The sequence below is a fragment of the Epinephelus lanceolatus genome, chromosome 12, assembly GCF_041903045.1.
Source record: "Epinephelus lanceolatus isolate andai-2023 chromosome 12, ASM4190304v1, whole genome shotgun sequence".
Lineage (NCBI taxonomy): Eukaryota > Metazoa > Chordata > Actinopteri > Perciformes > Serranidae > Epinephelus > Epinephelus lanceolatus.
The window spans coordinates 4,401,399-4,424,535 of record NC_135745.1 but is presented as its reverse complement, the minus strand read 5'-3'; the positions used below and the strand labels follow the sequence as shown (position 1 = coordinate 4,424,535).

Here is a 23,137-nt window from a genome sequence, read left to right as displayed (position 1 = left end):
AAGAAAAATAAGTATGAGGAATAACAAGTGTGTTCCTGTATGTGCTGTTCACATCAGGCACACAAATAAAATGAATCATTATGACTATGGTTTATCATAATTTGTCCAGACATATCCCACTTCTGCATGCACATGAGATAGTTTACCGCATCCAAAAAATGCGTCAGGGCACAACAGAAACAAATCCACCCTCCAAACCTGCGACATGCAGATATCAGGCAACTGACAGGTGTAACTGAGCTCAGCTGGAACCTCATCAAAGGACGCTCCACCCGCTACTCTATATAAAGGCGTTGCCACATCACACGTGTGAGATACCATGGCTGCTTTACAGCATATTCTCGCTGCTAACCAACAGCGCCGCCGTATGCGAAGCCAAACTGTATGTAAATGCATTTGTGTGTCAGCACTTCAACCCACTCGACGTGCTGTCAGACCGGGCTATCCAAATGAAGTATCGAGATACAACGCCTCATCAACTAGCGTCTCCACACATCCGGAGGGCAACCCGGTGCAATTTCGCCCTCAGCCTGGAGGTGCAATGCCTGGCTGCGCTGTGTTTTTACGCAGTGGGGAGTTTCCTGGATGTGGTGGGAGACGGCACCAGCCTCAGCAAGGTGTCTGTGTTTTTTTGTTTAAATATAATACATTTCCTCATGATTCTCTTACCAAGACTAAATCCTATTTAGTTGTAGTCTTGTTTTCATCATGAAAATAGGTCATTAACAAATATTTATCGTCTTAGTTTTTCATTAGAATTATTAGAACACACATACACACGAGCAGCAGGGAATCAGTGCGTTAGGTAGCAGCGCTGTGTGTGACTTATGCACTGATTAAGTGGTGGGTGATAGAGCGATCTTAAGAGTGGTCCTAAGAAGGGCATTAAGAACGCATCTGGGAAACACTCGTATCTTAGCGACCCTTCTTACCAAAGACGTTCTTAACTGTGCTCTTAAGTCTTAAGATCGCTCTTAACTGGGAAATGCGGCCATTGTCTGTACATAGTCAGTCAGTTTACCTGGTAGGATATTTATGTCAGAAGTGTTCTCTGTCTCGTTACTTGTGCGTACTGTTGTCATGTTGCCTACTGACTACATCGCTACTGGCATTAGCTACTGATGCTCTAGAGGGCCATCTGCTGATAATGATGTGTGCTTAGCTGGAAAAAATAACCACACATCCCAGTAAATGATAACTAATTACTGAATAATACATGAGAATAAAAGGTAATTGAAATATGTTTTGGGGTTCATTAAAAAAAAATTAAAAAAGAGGGGAAAATGTTTTGTTTTTTTTAAGCAAATTTTTACCTTGACCTTGACCTAAATGCATTTTCTTGAATTCCATTGATCTCAAAAGTATCACTAACTGAATGGGCACCCTAAACTTAGTTGGAAATGACACCTTAAATGTTTTTCTATTGTGTTTGGTTCCAAAGTTAAGCATATTTGAATATTATTGGCGGCCATCTTGAATTTGACCTCTCCCAGGCCCCAGAGGTCAAATCTGACTTCCCTCCACATCTGAAAATAAACCTTATGGTATGTACTAACTATGGTAGAAATTTCATGCTTTTTCAAAAAGTGCACAATTCCTCAAAATTTGAGAGCTAATCCGCTGTACTAGATATGGCATGGGCTGGTAAAAGGTGTTTGACAATTTGTGTCTGTTTGGCCAGTGTTGACTTGATGTCCACTATTACTCTCTCCTTGCAGGGGGATTCCATGATGAGTGGTACATCCAGTCCTGCCTGATGGTAATGATGAAGAAGCAGGATAAACACATCTGTATCATCAGAAACCACTGTGATTTGATGGGCTTCTCCAGCACACCTCAGGATTTGTTGGATGATGATGGTGTCAGCTTCTTCCTGCTGATTTTCTAGGTCATATCTGGTCTGTCTCTCTTCCATCTTGATCTCGAGGGGACACGGGTCACCTGTCAACACCAACTTGTGTATGTTAGTGCTCTGTAGATGGAATAGCCTGTCTTTGCTCAGTTCCTCACACAGTAATTTGTTCAGCTGTTTCTTGCTGTCGATGCCACGTCACCAGAGATGTCAGGGAGACAGTGATCAACAAAAAGCATCATTTCCTCCTATCAACTAAGCTACCAGCCAAGAAAGTTGTCCTGTCATCCATCGACAACAAGAAACAGCTGTACAAATTACTGTGTGAGGAACTGAGCAATCAAGATGGAAGACAGACGGACCAGATATGACCTAGAAAATCAGCAGGAAGAAGCTGACGCCATCATAGTCCAACAAGTCCTGAGGTGTACTGGAGAAGCCCATCAAATCACAGTGGTTTCTGATGATACAGATGTGTTTATCCTGCTTCTTCATCATTACCATCAGGCAGGACTGGATGTACCACTCATCATGGAATCCCCCTGCAAGGAGAGAGTAATAGTGGACATCAAGTCAACACTGGCCAAACAGACACAAATTGTCAAACACCTTTTACCAGCCCATGCCATACACTGTAGCGTTGTACTATGGTTTGGAGAAAGGCTCTGTCATCAAAGCCCTGAAAGCTGGTTACGATCTATCAGCTATTGGTAATGTGGATGCACCATTCCAGCAAGTCCTTGACCAAGCCACTGCCTTCAACTCAGCCTGTTATGGCATAACGGAGAGCACAGACATGACACACACAAGGCTACTTGTCTGGGGAAAAAAGAATGGGGAAGGATATATGTCTTCACCAGATCTAGCTGCTCTACCTCCGACAAAGGAAGCGTTCACTGAAAATGTAAAGAGGGCCCACTTCCAAGCGTACCTGTGGCGAAATCTCAATAACAATCAGCCACCTGCAATGAACCCAGAGGAATTTGGATGGAAAAAAGGACACATATAACAGGGCACTGATCCCAATCCACCTACCAGAAGATGTCAAACTTGTTCCAGACTACATCCTGAAGATGATGCGCTGTGGCTGCAAGAGTGAAACTCCTTGTAACTCCAAGAAATGCAGCTGTAAAGTGCATGGTTTGCCATGCACAATGTTCTGTACATGTTTCAGAGTAGGATGCTCAAGACTAATATGTAACACATCTGCGAGATTAGTCCTTTACACCACTGAGTGTGTACTATCGAAGTTATGTTAGTTATGTGTTTTTCCATACTGTTTTAGTAGTGTGGGTGCATACACACTGGGTGAGGATGCATTTGTTTGATTTAGTTAGATAAATGTTGTGGGGGGGGGGGGCTGCACCCATTTTCCTGTTGCTCATGTTTTGTTGCCATTATCAATAAATGATCCAACACAATGCAAATTTGAGTTGTGTGTCGTAGCTAATGACTCCTGCTACAGAAGTTGTTTTACAGGCCTGGCCTGAAAGGGTTAATACTAATCATTTGGAATGCAATACATTTTCCATCACCCCATGTATGAAAAAACATTAAAGAATGTAAATTTGATGCATTTAATTTATGTTTTCAGCATACAATATCATAAATCTCTATTTTTGTGTGATTTGGGGCATGAAGGGGTTAATATCTGAAAATGCCCAAGGATATCACCGAGCACCCTCTTGTTTTTTGAAGAGGTACCCCCAAGCTACAAGAAACAGCAAAGAAAAAAATTGCACCCAACAAAACAAGGTTCAACCCCATGGCTCCCGGACTAATTGGCAAGTATATGAACAATTCTGTTCATGGTGCAGCTGGTTGTCTTCACAAAAGCATAGCGAGAACAAGTATTTATCTGGCCTTAGCTGCATTAAATGTAACAGCAGGGACATAAAACCAGGACTGAAATCACAAATTTGGGCTGCACAGACAAAAAACCTAGATTGGATCATGTGGATTTTCCCTGATTACCCAAAATGAATGGTCAGTGGGTTGGCGGGAAATTCACTCCATGAAGAACTGACAAGTTGAAAATTAAGCCGTGACCCAGCTCTCCACAAGATGACTTTTTTTGGTCCACTCTGTGTCCAAAAATAATTTGCTTCTTTTGTTTGCCTTTTCAAGACTCTACAGCTACACTAGTGAATCTGTAAGGATGATGTTTTACAGGTATAATGTCTACCATGTTCACCATTTTAGTTGAGTGTGTTAGTATGCTAATGTTCATTAGCACAACATTGATTCTAATTACGTATGTGGTGTGCTAACACTGATAAAGTGACAAAATAAAGTACACTCAAACCTGACAGCGTGCACACTAAATATGTTTTGTGCATGTGCTGCTGATACACACCATTCTCCCACAGCACAATGCACATCAGAAATGGAGGAACTGGGAAAGTTTTGCATAAATTATGGATGGTGATGTCATTCCAGTGACATTTCAAAATCACAGTTTGATTAACATCCAACATTAAACATACTGTACCATTTTCTCTTCGTATACATTAAAAAAAAGGTTTAAGCCAACTGCTAAAGCTACTTATATTGTCATTGGTTTTGTAAGGATTTGGTCCTAAAGGATTGGACAAGTTGAAATTTTGACCTGGCGTGAGAGGAAAAGTGAAAGGTTCATTTAAGTTACAAGAGGAACACACTAATCCATCCAAGCTATGGTATAGACAGATGGATGGATTCCCCTCCCCCCAAAATATTTCATTTAAGTCAGTGGTTCTAAAATGATGTGGGATTTTGTGATAACCACACATTAGCCTATTATTGCAATATTCAATGGGGCCTATACAAAAAGTTATGAATAATTTTTTTTATTGACTGTATCAGTATGTTGGGCACATCAATTTCCTAATAAAGAGGCAAACTCTAGCTAAAATATTCAATTCAATTTAATTTATTTTAAAAAACAAGGAACCTATTTGTCGCTATTCATGCGTGGGAATTGTAAGTGTGTGACACATCAAAAGTCCTGATTAAGAGCCAGTGTGAGGGATGATAACATTTAAAAGGAGAAAGCCGTGAGTGAGACAATGGACCGCTTTATTGTGCAGAGCATATTATAACAAAGCACCAGCGAAGACCTACCACCAAAAGAAAAGAGAAAAAAGCTGTCAGTGGACAGTATCATGAAAGCTCTCTGCCTCCTGTATCTTATTTTTATTGACTTATGCCATGACAAGAGTGATACAACACATCCTAGAAGCTATTGTGCACAGATATAAATTAAGTTGTGATTTGAGATTTTGGCTTGCCCTTTGGTGTGCCATGGGCACAAAATGTTTGAAAACCACTGATTTAAGTAAACAGTACAATATTTAATAATAATAAAATGGAAATACTCAAGTAAAGTACAAGTACCTGAATGGACTTAAGTAAAGGAAAAAGGGGAAAAATTAAGTGCTTGCAGATTAATTATTTACTGTATGGAAATTTGGGAAATAATTTTATCTACTAACTTATCTTATACCTAATGTGGCAAATGATGAAATGCATCCAATACTGTTTTTCCATCTCAGCACTGCAATGCTGATAATACCATTTGACCACAGCAAACCCAGTTTTTGTCATATAACATGTAGACTGTAACATACTGTGTACTGGGAAAGTTGTGATTACAATAACCTTGACATCACCTGTTTCCATTTATAAGGTCTTGTTTTCTAAGTTGCAGAGATATTTAATATCTTTAAGTGAGTTCGAATTGAAAACTATGACAGCTGATCACAGAGAGGTTTGCTGTAAGTGGGCGCGAGAAGACTGGTTTCCTGTGCACCTTGCTACTGGAATTAAAGTCAACGCAACTTAAAAGTTCTGTTTGTAAGTCTGAAGAAACATAGCTGATTACTGAATCAAATACCGATGCTTTGGGTTAGTGGTTCGGTCCTACTACTAACCCAAAGTGTATTTGTGTACAGTCAACTTTCTTTCTCCAGCATTACATACAGCACCTTTAAGTTAGCTGACTACCTGTTCATGTCACATGTATAAAGATTATCAGTGACTCTACATAATATCGTAGAAAAAGCCAGTTTTCTAGGGAAGAGCTGTTGTTCCTGGGCATGCTGCACAGGATGCCATGGTGTTACCATTAAATGTCAACTGACTACTTTAATTCAGTGTTCATGTATGTATGTGTGTTTTCAGCTACAGTATCTTTGAACACTGTAAAAACACAGTGTTAATGCTGGGGGATTAGTTTGTCCCTCTTGCTGCTTGGATTAGGCTATTTGAGAGCTCTCTCCCAGAGAACAGTACGAAAGCCCTGAGAGGCAAGTGAGAAAAATGAATCAGGTAATTCATTTTCTGATCTAAATTGTTTTTTTCTTCTGTGTTTATGACTTAAGATCAGATGAAAAACATTGATGATGTTATTATTATTATTGATGATGACAATAATGATGATGATGATGATGATTATTATTATTATTATTATTATTATTATCATGATCATTTATTTAATGTGAAGATAATTTTTTCAAGTGTTGTTCCAAGTGTACGACTACCCCATGTTCTAAACAGCACAAAAAAAATCATGTTATCCTCAGTCTGTCTGTCTTTCTGCATGTCTGTCTTTGTGACATTAGTCATGACAAGGGTTAGGGACAAGGGACATTTTCCATTTTCTGGATGGGATGTTTTACCAATGAAAAAAATAAATAAATAAATAGAATTATCGACCCCGCGGCTGTATACCTGTAAAATTTCTTGTACTGCTTACCTCCATGTCTGTGGAAACATATATGCTTTACAGACATCTCCCTCCCCACAACACAGAGGAGACACAATCAGCACAGTTTCAAGGTTGGCACTCAAGATGAGTGTCTGACCAAATGTCAGTCATCAGTTATGACGTTACAGTGAAGCTGACCTTTGAACTTTTGGATGTAGAATGTCATCACTTCATTATTTTATCCTATTAGACATTTGTGTGACATTTTGTCATACTAAGCACATGAATTCTTGAGTTATGGCCAAAACATATTTTGTAAGGTCACACTGACCTTGACCTTTGACCCTGGACCACAAAATTCTACTCAGTTTATTATTCAGTACATGTGGACGTTTGTGTCAAAATTAAAGACATTTCCCTAAGGTGTTCTTGAGATATTGTATTTACGAGAATGAGACAGATGCAAGGTCACAGTGACCTTGACCTTTGACCACCAACATCTAATTAGTTCATCATTGAGTCCAAGTGAACATTTGTGCCAAATTTTAAGAAATTCTCTAAAGGTATTCTTGAGATATCAAATTTACAGGAATGAGAGAAACAAGGTCACAGTGACCTCGATCTTTGACCACCAAAACTAATCAGTTTATTGTTGAACCCAAGGGGACATTTATGCCAAATGTGAAGGAATTTCCTTATGGCATTCTTGAGATATCATGTTCACAAAGATTTGAAGGACATACGGACAGACAGACAACTCAAAAACATAATGCCTCCAGTTGGAGGCAAAAAGAAAACAGAAAAACCCTTGGATGTGAGATATTTGGATCCTTGTTAAAGGCAAAGTTAATCTTTAATCATTTCTTAACAGAATAAGCACTTTGGATACATTTTGCTTTTGATAATTTAAGGAGCAGTGTGTAGGATTCAGAGAAATAGAACATGTATAATTACATTTTCATTAGTGTATGATCGCCTGACTGTAAGAATCGTATTTCTGTTAGCTTAGAATGATCAATTCATATCTATACAGGGAATGGGCCATTTTCCACAAAATCCGCCATGTTGCATCACCATGTTTCTACAGTAGCCCAAAACGGACAAACCAGACACTGGACCTTTGAGTTTTACAGTACCTGAAGGCCACTGTAGTCTTCAGCACACTTGGAAAGGGAGGGGTATTGAGTTGGTTGCAATCTCCAACCTTACCACTAGATGTCACTAAAACCTACACACTGTTCCTTTAACTTAATATGATTATTATTCATACTTACAATACAGAACTGGATGCTGTTTATTAAATATTGTAATTACAGTGTGATGCTTGTCCTAAATCAGTCCTTTAGTTGACAGTTGAACCATTGGAACTTAGATAATTTGTTCTTAAACCTTTTCATGTCAAGGACTCTCAAACTGATTAGGTGGTTAGATATGATTTAGTAGAGAATTCTTTGTGGAGAATTTTTTGTAAGTCACATTCTTTCACACATTTAGAGGCAAAAAACAAGACATGACAGTAATGTCACATAATTTGCTAACTTAAATGCACCTTGTGTTTAGGGAGCATGGAGAAATTAAAACTCACCTGGAGGAAAACATGAATGCTTAAGTCCTATTTAAAACATGGGGTAGTGGTGCACTTCAGCCTCTTGTGGCCGAAACAAGTATTACAACAACAAAACACTTTAAAATGTATCCTGCCAAAAACTAAATCAATCAATCAAAACATCGTTTTTGACCTGCCTTATTTTCCACCTGCTTTCAGAGATGACCTTTTTTTTTTTTTTTTTTGGAAAAACGACCGTTTTGTTTACCTGGCAAAGTTTTTTCCCACCTGTTTTGCAGATTAAGGAACTGAACGAAACTTAGTAAGATATCTTGACAAAACATTTTTTTAACCTGTTCTTAAGTCATGCACACAGAGAGACAATAATTTGGACCAGACTTAGAAAGTGAATCACCTTTTTTTCGTTCACTTGCCTCTCAGGGCTTACGTAGAGACCTTGACTGCCAAATCTTACTGTAGAGCAATTTGCTATAACTTGGCATAAACAGATCATTTCTTGACGAAAGTGTTGACTGAACTCTATATCTGTACTGAGGAAAGTCGTGAGGATTTCATCCAGCTGGATCGATTTTATGAATTGACAAAACAGCCATTAAAATCCCATGGAGAGAGGGACAGACTAAGCACCGCTGCAGGCTATCAACAGCCCCCCCCCCCCCCTTCTCCCATCCATACGACCCCCAATCGACTAGAGATGTACGTCAGAATCTGCGTGGAAAGGATTTTTTTTTCTCTTTCTTTTCGCCCACTGACTGTTATGATTCAACTCAGCTTTTAGAGCAGGGTTGAGAAGAGAAGAGAAGAGCGTGGGCTTAACCTGCTTCTCCCTGTGTCTCTCTTTCTATCTCAGTACCTGCTTCCCTTCTGCACAGAGCTGCAGAGCTGCTCTCTTTCACTCAGAAATTAAATCCTGGGTTTGTACATGCCTGTGAAGCCTACAATGTACAGACAGATAGAATGGAACAGCTCAGTGGTGGGATGTGTGAAGGAGGTGGGGACCAAAACGACCAGCTGACTGTGAAACAAGCGTGAATCATATCTTTAACACCTATTTTCTCCTGTCATGTTCCTCACAAACTATGGTAGACTGATTACTTCAGACTGCATGTCTTAGGGTTATTTTTACAGCATTTCTGCATTAATAGACAGTTAGCCAAAAGGGTTTGGTCCAATAGTGCCTACATGGTGCATGGTTACATTTCAGCTATCTGATGTACTGTCAAGGATGTCCAGCATATGTCAATTTTGCAGCCATTCTCTGAGATATTATCACAGAGTAGTGATTTTGTTTCTCTCTATCACTGGGCATTGTACTGATATTCATTAAAACCTGAAATAAAATTTGGTGGCAGGTGGCTATTACTGTGTTGGCCCTAATTTTAGCCCCGCATTCAAAAACAATTTCTGATCTTGTCAACACATAAAATGTCTAGTCCTTGAATATAAGGTGACCCCCACTTTTCAAAAGTAATATTGAGAAACAAATATTGTCTTATATTCAAGCCAATACAGTACCTGGTATTCTAGGATGTATAGATCTATGATTACTGTCATCTGACTCCACCAAAATGCACAGACTTATTTGATGGGATGCCAATAAACCAAAATAATCGATTCTTAGATGCACTGCGATGCAGACAAAGACAGGCACCCGGATAGTCTACAGCATGGACACAAGAAAGTTCACTTGTAACTCATTTTCACCAAAACCAGCAGTTGCAAGCTTGTTTGAATTTAATGTCTATATAATCACATTTGTAAGATGAAGGTGAAGTATATTGTGAATACTTTCTAAGACACCACCCGGAGACTAACATTGCAACTAACATAACATTACCTCACTGACCTGCTCCACTGCCACACTCCTTCCCGCAGCCTCTGCTCCTCTGATGCCAACCTCCTGACTCCACCACTCAGGACCAAGCACTGGACCTGGGGTGACAGACCCTTCTCCATAGCTGCTCCCTCCCTCTGGAGCACTCTCTCCAAACACATTCGAGACTGCACCAACCTCTCCTGTTTCAAATCACTCATCAAAACTCATAATTTCAAAATGTCTTTTAATGTGTGAATAATGTTGTTTGTATTTTATTCTATTCTATTTTATGATTGTTTTTAACTAATGTAAAGTGTCTTTGAATACCATGAAAAGCACTCTATAAATAAAATTAATTCTTCTTCTTCTTCTTGTAATTATTGTGTTGTTATTATTATTATCAACGGAGCAGAGCAGCAATCAGCGTAGTGTCGATAAATGACACCGGCTGACCAACATGCAATGCAGCATTCACCAACTTAAAACACCTACCCAGCCTGCTCAGGAGCTTGACGGTGCAGCAGAGAGGCTGCTCTCCTCTGCTGTAGACGTTAAAACAACACACTGGAGCATGCCACCTTCCTCTTATTTTGTTATTGTAATACAGGCACGAGACTAAGATGCTTTCATATGAATTAATTCATTAATTAATGCAGTTAACTTTTAAAATAAAAAGGCTGCAAACTATTTATTATTCCACAGTCTATGAACTGTAAACTATTTCCGAAAGACGTTAATAATGTCACAATGTTGTGCTATATGTTTGCATATTACCTCATTTAAGTAACTGCAAAAGCACAGGGGTTTTCTTAGCAGGGCAGTTAGGAATGCATTTCACCCTTAGTGGGTGTCTGAGAATGACACAGTTTCTCTTTGTCTTATTTGTAAGGTTTAGCAGCCATAAAATCTGTGCAATCCATCTGTGTATTCATCAATCAGTGCTTTGCTTAGACTTAGTATTCACGTATGGCATCTATGGGAAAGCCAAGAGACTTGTCCAAATGAATCACAAATTTGCTTCCTTCTCCTGATCTGAAGAAGTACTTGTTAAGTGACATAAGATGGCATTTATCTCTGTATCACAGAGTTTGCTGTGTCGAAATTCATATTTTGTTGGCTTAAGGTGCATGTGCTTTTAAACCTGTACTGCTCTATACCTATCAAATGTGATAAAGGAGAAAATATGAAAAACTGAGAGTAGTGGGTTTTTTTTCTGGTTTCTAGATGGAATCAAATGGGACTAATGTTAAATGAAATAAAATGTAGTTAAACAGAGTTCATGCACACTCACCTCCTTTATATCCCCATCATTGTAGAGGTGTCGCTAACTGGAAGGGATTGACATCTCTGTATAACTGGTCTCACATTAACTCCAGTTATCTAGGAAAAGACACAATGTGTGCGCGCACACACACACACACACACACACACACACAAACACACACAAACAGACATTCAGTTACTACCAAAGTTACCAGGAGTGTAACAATCCACATAACCGGATTGATATATCGAAACAATGTTGTCACCAAATAAAACAGGATGTAACTGCTTGGTCTGGCATCCCACACCTTCACGCTACAGCAACGTTAGCTGCTCTGTTTCTACTACTAGCTACTAGCTTGAAGACATGCAAGCATGACAGTTAATATATTCAACTTTGTGGATCTTGATCTAATGACTAAGGAAAAATGGCATTGGACCCCATGGCTCGGCCAGTTGGGAATCTATGATCTAAAATACAAAATTATTAAATTAAACAAAGTTACAAGAAAGTTAAATTTTTAATTTTATAGACTTGATTAATCCCCGAGGGGAAATTCAATTTTTCACTCTGTTGTCAATTACACACAGGTCCGAAAGACACACACATGCACAAACTGGACCTATACATGCACTAAGTGGAGAGATGTCAGAGTGGACTGCCCATGACAGGCGCTCCAAGCGGTTGGGGGGTTCGGTGCCTTGCTCAGGGGCACCTCGGCAGTGCCCAGGAGGTGAACTGGCACCTCTCCAGCTACCAGTCCATGCTCCATATTTTGGTCCGGACGGGGACTTGAACAGACGACCCTCTGGTTCCCAACCCATGTCCCTATGGACTGAGCTACTGCCTCCCCAAAAATAAAGTAGCTACTGTCATAAAAAAAAGGTAAATAAATGACTGTTAAAAAGAAAGCTAAATAAAGTATTGCTAACACTGATGCTTTAATTTCAATGCACTCGACTCAGCTCAGGCCGGAAGTGTTGATGTTTTTGCTGTGAACTTGAAGCTTCTGGTCAACAGTACAAAGTTAAACCGTTACCACGGCCCAGTTAAACATGAGGATTTAATCACTGTGAGCTGGAAACCCACTAATAGCTCTGCAGTTCATATATTAAAAGATTTGCAAGTCGCACTGGTGCCCCATGGTCACAAAATGCAACCATATAGTCGCAGTCTGGAGCCCTGCAGATTAAAAAAAAACACATGCTTCCTCTGCTCATACTATCATTAATCTCATTAAGTTAAAGCATTACCACAGCGCCCTTTAATGTAAAGAGATTAATGTACTACAAATTGGAAATATACTAACAGCTCTCCAGTCCATATATTAATGATTTTGTAAGTTGAAATGGTGCTCCATGGTCACAAAATGCAACTAAATATAGTAGCAGTCCAGAACCTTGTAGACAAGACACACGCTATGCCTGCTCACACTATTGCTCAGAGGAAAGTGATCTGGATGGGTGGAGGAGTGTGTGACGCATCATGTTTGTGAGTCTCTCTTTATGTGTGAGTGTGTCTGTGAGAGGGAGAGAGCCACAGGAGAGAATGAAAGAACCAAAATGCCGAAGCGAGTCTCATGCTGGTGGCTTAAAAAAACAGCTTGACCACTTATATACTTGACATTCTCAATGTAATCATTTTATACATACAACATGGAACAAGCTGCGATACATTGAGTATAACTGATATATCACCCCCCTCTACCGTCCAGGAAACAACAGAGTAACATTGTCTGTTACACGATTATGCCCAAAATGATAATTACCATTATTTGGATCAATATTTTGATCATGATTATGTTATGGATGTCTGAGCTGTCGCTGGACAAGAACAGTGATTCGGTGAGGTTAGGATAGTGATTTTATCCTTCTTGGCCTTTGTGCATTCATTGTACTGCAGATTGTGGGGATTTGTGGGGCAAACACAAGTCTCACAAGTCTCACTCTCTGCACAAGAGTTGCTCTTGCTTGACATCACTTGTTCTAAAATCTGAAATATTCCAAGCAATACTTCAAGGGTCTGCATTTTGTGTAATTTTTTAGCACATAAAGGAACACTTCACTCCAGAATAAAAAATGCATGCATATTTCTCCTCTTACCTGTAGTTCTATAGTTCTATTGATTATTATATTAATAGTTCTATTATTATTCAGTCTAGATGGTTTTGGTGTGAGTTGCCAATGTTGGGGATATCAGCCTAAGATATGTCTGCCTTCTTTCCAATATAATAGAACTACATGGCACAATGTATCACCATGCAGAAAGAAGTGTGCATTGACTGCAGGCTGTCATAAACTGTTTGCACATCTTCTATGAAAAGTAATGCACCCAAATCTGTACTTATCCTGCCTTATCATGAGTCAGTAATTTGTGCATAACCAACAACCCACATGCTGAAATATATTTGGGCAAGATACTGAACCCTGAAGTTCGATCAGTGTGTGAGTGTGTAAAAAATTGAGTAGCAGGTGGCACCTTGTACGGTAGCTTCGGCCACCACTGTATGAATGTGTGTGTGAATGGCTGAATGTTACGCGTAGTGTAAAAGTGCCTTGAGTGGTCGGAAGACTAGAAAGGTACTATACAAGGCAAATATTATTATATTTAGGATGGCTGCAATCACGTGACCAATGCAGGAGTAAACAAGGAAGCAGTCCAAGCGGTCTTTTAAGAGGCAGGTTGGGGTGGTGGGTGACAGACAGACTTTCCCCAATTGCTTTCCCCAGGAGACGCATGTTCAGAACCGTGTGAGCTGTGAGTCATTTTAAGGTATGTCCTCATCATGTTTTTTCCCTAAACCTAACCACAGTAACTTTACGTGTCTAAATTACAAAACTTTACGCTAAGGATATATCTTCTATGAGGATATGTTGTCTACTGCAGGCTCACCAGCACCACTGAGCTAGCTAACATTACAGCTCAGTCAAGGCAGATGCCATCACACTGTCATGAGCACAAACCTTTTGACCATGAGTAGATGCATGCTTCGTTCTGTGTTGTCAAATGGTTGGCAAGTGTAGTTTGTTAGAGAGAAAATAGTTCCTACATGAAACTGCTCACAACAAGGTCTGTGGATTATCTTGAGTAACCGGGTCATGATTTGTGGAAAGAGACATTGCTGTTGAGTTTTTTTTTTTTAAATTTTTGGCACTTCAAGCATCACAAGCTGAGTGCCATCTAGTTCCATCATATAGAAGGCAGACATCTCTACAGCCAATGTCTCTAACACTCGGCAACTCATTCCAAAACTATCTAGACTGATAAGAAAAGGAAAAACCTGTCATTTTGATTTGGGGGTGAACTGTCCCTTCAAATACCATAACCTGCATTTGTTTGCAATACTTTTGCATTCTAGTTCTAATTCATAGTAGTATCAGCAGCCCCTGAGCCTTTGTGTGACACAGGAGACGTTTATTCTAAAGAAGATGTGATGCCCTTTTTTCAATATTAAGAAAATATTATTATCATTATTATTATTGTTGTTGTTGTTGTTATTAGTATTATTATACTATGTTCACAGTCTGATATCCAAGGACACGTCTCTTTGGCTGACACTAAACCTGGTCAGTCTGGGGGGAGCTGTCCAGACTGCTGTGGTGCTGAGTGATTGATTTTTTGGGGGGCCATATTTGCCTTTATTGATAAGACAGCTAAGATAGGTAGGAAAGAGAGGGAGAATGACACACAGTACAGGGCTGCATGTCATAATCGAACCCGAGCCGCTGCAGAGGACTACATGGGCCGCACACTCTACTAGGTGAGAGGTCGCCCCTCTCCTCCCACACTGTAAAATTTATTTTTTTGTTTTAAACTTGAATAAATACAGTTGTTTGAAGGAGATTTTTTCACAGCAATATAAAGGGAGAGGGAGGGAACTGTGACATATTACATATATTGAAAAGGCTTTTGAATAGGGCTGTGACGGTATGTATTTTTTCTCACAGCGGTGACAGAGTGACATTTAAAATAAACATGTTTAAACATTAATTGAAAAAACGAGAGTCCGTTATAGTCGTTTTAGAAGAGGTTTGATACATGATAGTGTGTTTACATCCTGCGCGGAGGGATACACCGGTGAGCAACAGCTGCAGCTGGCTCTGGGACAGGTACGCTAGGTCACTCGGTAAACGCAAACAAAGACACGACACGGACGATATTACTCACTCGACTGAAAGCTGTCCATCAGCTCCTGCTGGCCTGGGCGTTTTTTCCAGTAGGATTGCTGCAAAATTTTCACTCCTTGTGATGCACACTCTGCAGCGGTTTTCCTCCTGATGATATATCTCCTCAACGATGGTAGCACCAAATCCCATTCTGTGCAGCAAAATGATTCCACCTCCGTAGGAATATGTTAGCTAGCCCCACAGCTACACCACCAGTCCTCCCCTGACCTCCGTCTCCCCTCAGCCCGTTGCTGCTCCGCCGCTCCGGAGGATTCAGCCTCTCTTCTCGCCCGCTCAGCATCCAACACTTGGGAGTTCCTCATCTGTATGCTCCAGCTCAAACAGGTATGGCTCTGGGTCTGTGTCCGCTACAAGAAACTCCTCAAAATTGCGTTTAAAGTCGTCCATTGCAGCTACTATAGTCCGGAGATATCTAGGCTAAATAAACAGCTGAGTTTTGTTTACAGGCTACGTCCGAGCCTGTGTCTGCTCACCGGTGTATCCCTCCGCGGATCACAGCGCCAAACGTACTGACCCCAATGCTAACCACACTAGACGTACAGACACAAAAACGATACCCATCATGTTGTCTCAATATGAAAATGATAGCGAAAGGGCATAACTCCCAAATCATCGGAGTATTCTTTTAACATTTGACTTGGAACCAGATCCGCCGCCATGATGAATCAGTTTTTTTGTTTGTTTGGGTTTTTTTTTTTAATGCGGTGATGACCTCTTCATCGCGGTAGGCATCACGTGACCGCGGTATTGTGGTGGTTGTTTTTTTTTAAATATCTCTAATGGTATCAGCCCAGAATTTCACAACCCTAATCTAAATCATACTTCAAAAAGTGAAAAATAAGATTTCAAAGCAAGGCTAGTGAGCAATACATGATGATCTTAATTAAACTACATTAGCACACTGTTTCTTTCATTATCTGATCAGAATTACTAAATTTTCTCATTTGCAAAAGTGACTAAGAATGACTGCTTGTTTTCTTTCTCCCACCATCTTGAAAAGTGAAGACAGAATTCCTTTCTAAATCTTATTTTCATGTATAAGCATTGTGGTATTTGTAAAACACCCACTGTACCTCTCAGCCTAGTGGACTTCTGATTTACAGTAATGGGTTCTGAGAAGAGTCAATGGCACAGCTGAACTCCCAACAGGCCTACGAGGCTGCCACTACAATGCTGTCAACAATTGTGGTTGACAACAACACTGCTGACTCTGACAACATCAGTGTATATAACATATTAAGCCACAGCACAGCACTGCAGCACAACTGCAAATCTCAGGCGACACATGAATGTTGCACATGTGAGCTATTTTTACTGTGATGCATGTGATCAGCACATCATATGTGAAAAAATATCAGAGGCTTATTACTGGGCTTAACCAGGCATGTAAATTGCCATTCAGTAAACCAGATGTCACTGCTGTTGAAGTAAAATACCATATTATTGGTGATCCTCTCTTAGGTAAGACAACATTTTATGAGTGGTCAAGAGCACTCTTACCAGAATAAGGGAGAAAAAAAATCTGGTTTTCACTGTCCACAAATTGTTGCCCAGCACAAGGAAAAATCATTTTTCTATTTGAGGAACACTAATAATCAAATTTAGATTATGTTTTTGACAGAGGTGGAAAGAGTACTGAAAATCTGTACTTAAGTACATTGCTTAAATTGTACTCAATTACAAGTAAAAGTACTGGTGTTCAAAAAATACTTTAGTAAAAGTACAAAGTACTCTTCTCAAAAACTACTCAGACTATTAATTACTTTTAACCGATGGATGTTTTATTGCATTGTCAATAGCAGGCACTCGATTCAGTTCACCTCTATAAAATATCAAAAACAGCTCACCATATACAGTGAAATTACTGCAATGATATGACTATTATGAGGCAAGAGTGTAAACACATGGCACACACATGAACACATGGGGCTCACTGACTCCACAAAAGTCACAGCTTTCCAGTCAGCCCCAATTTATCCAACTGTAATACTGTTTAAGGACCCCAATATGCAGGAATAATAAAATAAATTACATAAATACTGCACGTAAAATAACTGCGTGGGTTTTGCACAAAACTGCAAGGGATTAGAGTGAAGTGGATGTGTCTGTAAAGGGGTAACGCTTATCATAAGAAAACATTTTCATTCAGGTATCTTTAAGTAAGAGAACAAGGGACCCCTTGCTCATGCCCTGTTTTCCATGCTAAACGTTAGCCTAAATTTGGAGCACTATTTACCCCCCTTACCGACAAGCTAACATGACATGGTTAATTTTCATGGTTAATGTTTCATATAACATAGTGTAAAGCACAAAATATAGGCCTGCCTAATGTAGGCCTGTGAGACTAAAATGACCACAGATTTAATTTACTGTAATGACGGTGGTTGTCCAAATATTAAGATAAAACATTTCTAAGAATTGTAGTTTAATTATGCATGCACGTACGCGCACACGTTAGCTAGCTCCGTCTTATTTTAATATCAGGCAAACCAGTGGCAGTGACAATATCTTTGCAGAGTTATCTTAGCCAAACTAATAACCAGTGCTTAATATGTAAAATTAGAAATAGGGGAACACTTTGGGCCTCTGAGAGAGCAGTGTTCCCCCACTCCCAAAAGTGGAACACTTTTTTAAGCGGCACCCGAGCCGCCTCACTGCGCGACTCCGAATGGAATGGTTGTGACATCTAGTGTTGTCACGGTACCAAAATTGGGACCCACGGTACGATACCAGTGAAAGTATCACGGTTCTGAGTAGTATCACGATACCACAGCAAAAATGAGGCAGATGAGCCTTTTGTCATTTATAAAAAGATAAATCACTTTTCTATAATACATCAATGATATTTCAATGGAATAAATTACTTACTGACTTATTCATACTTCAAAAACAGCATGAATAAGTGATTAACATAGGGGGGATCAAAATAAAATAAATTAATAAAATAAAAATCAACCAGCCACCCTCCTCCCCTGACAAGTAAAGAAGAGTCCCTAAAGTGCGGTGAGGTTTGTGGACCGTTAAAAGAGAAATGTGAACGGATTGTTTCCCCTCTGACACGCCACATAGGCTACCTGTGTGCCTGTGTGCCTCGGTTGTCCAGGTACTACTGGGCAGTCATGACGCCAACGAAAGAGGAAATTACTGGACCTGAAGTCGGACTTCTCTGTTGCTGGACCGGTAAGCCCTTATGCTGCGGCGCGGAGCTCACGGGATTTGCGCGGAGCGCATGGACACCCTTGGCTTCTTTGTCTCCAAATCTTCAGTCCATAAATTAGTCTCTACTCCACTGTGTAGGTATGTTACCGCCAGACACCTGCGCCTGCTGCAGCGGAGTTGTCCTTTCTTTACGTCATAGATTAATTGCCGCGGTCGCGATCGGACAGCCTTATTGGCTACAAAGATGCAGATGAAAGGTTTGAATATTAATTCAAATTGTGGGCGTACTCAGTAGCGACTTATGATGTTAAAAGTAGCGAAGTAGATTACATGGTGTAAATTGTACTCAAGTATGAGTAAAATTACACACTTGAAAAAAATACTCATAAAAGTACAAGTACCCAAAAAATCTACTTAATTACAGTAACGTGAGTATTTGTAATTAGTTACTTTCACCCCTGGTTTTAGAGTAATTATTACTGTAATTTCAGTTACTGCACGTCCCTCTGCTGACCAGTGCTGGAATGTAACTAAGTACATTCACACAGGTACTGTACTTAAGAACAAATTTGAGCAACTTTTACTTTACTTGAGTATTTTAATCTCATGCCACTTTGTACTACTCCACTTCAGAGGGAAATATTGTACCTTTTACTCCACTCCAATTATTTTTTAATTTTAGTTAGTAGTTACTTTACAAATTAGGATTTTTGCCCATAAAACCTATGAAAATATACAAATGCAACTGAAACACTAGAAGTGGGCACTACACATCTACGACGACACCATCCTGCCACCATGGGTCAAGCTGGCGTTATCAGCTATAACCATCATATGAGTGCAGTACAGAGTGGTGGCAATTAGCTATCCAGTGGGGTTCACACTGGGGGAGTCATATGTACTAACATGCATGCACGACCGGACCCCCTTACCATAACAAACGACAGAGAAGCTCACATTACAACACACACAGAGGGAGCATGACTTCATTCTCTGCTCAGAAAACCATTACTCCACTATATCTTTAGATAGAATTAGTGTTTTGCTGCTGTTTATGCTCTGAATGTCACACACAGAACATGTAATGAGGAGCATGATATCGTGGTACTGGGACATGTTCAAGCATGCTAACACACAAAGACATTAAGGAGTACAGAGAGACTGTTACCTCCTATATCAGTAAACGTATCACTGACGTCACACAGACCATCACCACCAGGGCTAACTAGAAACGATGGGTCACAAGAGAGGCCCACAGACTACTAAAGGCCAGAGATGCCTTCAGAGCTGGGGATAAAACTGACCTTAGAACAGCTAGGGCCAACCTGTCCCATGGCATCAGGGTTGCCACACGTGACTACATGCAAAAACTCACCCGACACTTTACAGACAGCAGAGACGCAGGGAGCCTATGGCAGGGTTTCCAGGCCATCACAGACTATAAATCTCTGCCACAGACCTGTGCCATCGACATCTCTCTGCTGAGCATTCTCAAAGGCTTCTTTGTATGATTTGAAGCAGTCAGCAACACACCTTGGCAGAAGACCACCTCCCCAGCCCATGATCAGGCCTTTTGCTTGTCTGCAGAAAAGAACACTGTCTTCAATCAACATCCACAAGGCTGCTTATCCAGACAACATTTCTGGTCGTGTGCTGAGGGAATGTGCAGAGGAGCTCAAAGACGTCTTCACTGACATCTTCAACGCATCCCTGAGTCAGGCTGTTGTTCCCTCCTGCTTCAAATCCACCACCATCATCCCCGTACCAAAGAAGCCTTCTCCATCCTGCTTTAATGACTATCTCCCTGTCGCACTGACCCCCATCATTATGAAGTGCTTTGAAAGGCTGGTCACGATCTATATAAAATCCATCCTTCCCCCCCATCCTGGACCCCTTCCAGTTCGCATATCAGGCCAACCGTACAGGTGTAAGATCAGCCAGCTTGCCATGTGGTGTAAGGACAACAATATCCTCCTGAATGTGAAGAAGACCAAGGAGATTGTTATTGACTTCAGGAGAGGACACACTCAACTACCCCCACTGACCATCAACGGTGCTGCTGTGGAGAGGGTGAGGAGCACCAAAATCCTGGGGGTGCACATCTGTAAGGACCTCTCCTGGACGACCAGCACCACAGCCCTGGCAAAGAAGGCTCAGCAGCGCCTAAACGTCCTCAAAAAACAACTGAAGGCAAGAGCCTCCCCTTCCAACATGTGCTCCTTTTAGTGTGGCACCACTGAGAGCATCCCGATCAGCTGCATCACCTTTTGGTCCAGGAGCTGCACTGACTACAACCACAGGACCCTACAGCGCATAGTGGACAAAGCTGGAAAGATCATTGGTGTCTCACTCCCTTCCCTCCTGGACATTTACAACACCTGCCTCACACACAAAGCTCTTAGCATTGTGGGTGACCCCAGCCACCCCTCACACAACCTCTTCTGCCTCCTGCCATCAGGCAGAAGGTCCCAGAGCCTTTGTACCTGCTCCACCAGACTCACGAACAGCTTCATCCACCACCATCTGTCAGGAAATTGAACTGAGAATGTTCTCTATCCATTTCCATTCTGATAAACTGACACTGTGTCAGCAGAAGGTGAAAGAAGGGCTTTAAATAGAATAGCTTTGTATTCAGAAACACAGCTAGCTTCACCAAGATCAACCCTTTGAAGAGTAAAACCACAGGAGAGAATGATATCCAGTGTGTGTCCCTTTGAGTGAGTGGGACCCTCACCTGACTGAGCATGACAAGATTTCACAGTAACATCCATAGTAAGAGAGGGACCAGAGGGGCAGCATACATCTATGATAATTTCACTTAACATCAGAGTCTATTAAAGCGAGATATTATAAAAGCTAAAAGATCAAAGAATTCCCGAACGGAAACAAAGTTCAAGGAGTCTTTAGATTAAACCACAAGGTCAAGGGTCCTCACCATTAATCATAAAAACCAAGTAATTCAGATGATTAGCACCTTGAATCACGGTCAGTCCACCTCCACAACCTAAAACTCTAGGCTAGTGAGAATAATTAAAACCACAAGGATATATTTCATTTTATGCAACAGTCAGATGGACTTACCAAGTCCCAGTATGCCTGAAAAATCTTATTTCACAAAATGAAACCACACTAGAAAAATTATTCATTTGCCAAAGATCGGACATTTAAAGGAAAACTTTGGTATTTTTCAACATGGACTCAAATTTTTTTGTGTCTGACTAATGGAGACAACCATTTTTAAAACTGGCCCTGTTTTAAAAGGGAGTACTGCAGCCGCAGTGGTGAAACAGGCTGCAGTGTAATCCCCACAGGAAATGGTTTACCATTAATTTATGCCCACTAAAAGTGTTTGTTTTCGCCACTGACAGACTCAGATTGTTATTAGAAGTGTCTGACAACATTACGGAAAGGACCCTATAGAGAAATTACAAATTTTTTCCTTATCTTTCATTGGTCTGTTAGGGTGACGACCAAGTCTCACTCAAGGAGAGGTCTTGCAGACTTTTCCACATTGTCAAAATCATCTTAATATTCAGTCAATATGCTGAAAATCTTTTAAGCCTGGTATGCACTGTATGATTTTGAGCTGTTCCAGACAAAAGATGACCAACATGAAAGAAACATGGCAATATCTTTGGTTGTGGCTCTAACATGGTGGTCCTCCGTTGCAGAGTAAAAGAAGTTCAAGGATGGCCACTGTCATGGTCTTGCCATCAAAAACAGCCTGGGATAAAATTCTGACAGTGTCAGAAATTTGGGATGACCATCTCACTGTGTGACTGCCATTCCAACCTACGTCTACTAACCAACCAATAGAAATGCAGCATGGAATGACATACTGGCACTAAGCCAAAACAGCAGCTTGCCATGGAGGCAAAACACATTAAAAGAAATGTGTGTGATTCCAGCAAAGAGGAAAACTGTGTGGAGTTGTGGCAGCAGAAACCTTGCCTGTATGATGTGTCCTCCAGCTCTTACCAAAGAAGGACAAAGCATGGAAGGAAATAGCAGCAGACTTGCAGCTGCCAGGTGAGCAACCTAGCAGCTAGCAAACACACACACACACACACACACACACACACACAAAGAAAGTATAAAGTATAAAGTGCCCATGAAACTTAGCGTTATTTAATAATGTGACCTCTGCTTGGGCGAGATTTGGTTACACACACTTACAAATAGCCCAGCGAAATGTCAAGAAGTCTTGCTCTGAAATCCTGGGAGAGGTGACTTGTTGCAGGAAAAACAATGTTAGAAATGCTAGTTGGAGAAAGGAGTGCCAGAAAGAGTTGTGTTTGTGTTGGAGTACAGAAATCATAGCTTGGTGTTATCTAAAAGATTCTGAATGTCATGACTAAATATTTAGCTGATTTCCACAGTGTGGAAAAGTCTGCAAGATTTCAGAACAAGACTTCTCCTTGAGTGAGACTTGATCACACACACTAACACACAGACAGCGGAAGGTAGGGAAAAATGTTTCATTTCTCTGTACGGTCCTTTTCATAATGTTGTTAGACACTTCTGATAACAATATGAGCCTCTCAGTGGCAAAAACAAACACTTTTAGAAGACATAAATTGACGTTGCACAATTGCCTGTAGGGAT

At 40.6% G+C, this 23,137-nt stretch overlaps 2 protein-coding genes across 5 annotated transcripts in view; one reads left to right on the top strand and one right to left on the bottom strand.

The window, feature by feature from the left end:
• The window catches only part of LOC144465062 (uncharacterized), a 226,475-nt gene extending 216,283 nt beyond the window's left edge, over positions 1-10,192 (top strand). Inside the window, exon 3 of the mRNA XM_078172885.1 lies at positions 9,982-10,192. Coding sequence (XP_078029011.1) covers positions 9,982-10,177 — 196 coding nt within the window. The 3' untranslated portion in view covers positions 10,178-10,192. The remainder of the gene's footprint in view (positions 1-9,981) is intronic.
• LOC117272438 (disks large-associated protein 1-like) overlaps positions 1-23,137 on the bottom strand; it is a 231,903-nt gene that overhangs the window by 153,722 nt on the left and 55,044 nt on the right. For all 4 annotated transcript variants that reach the window (XM_033651367.2, XM_033651369.2, XM_033651370.2 and 1 more), the window contains exon 2: positions 11,214-11,302. The gene's annotated coding sequence lies outside the window, so the exon portion shown is untranslated. The remainder of the gene's footprint in view (positions 1-11,213; positions 11,303-23,137) is intronic.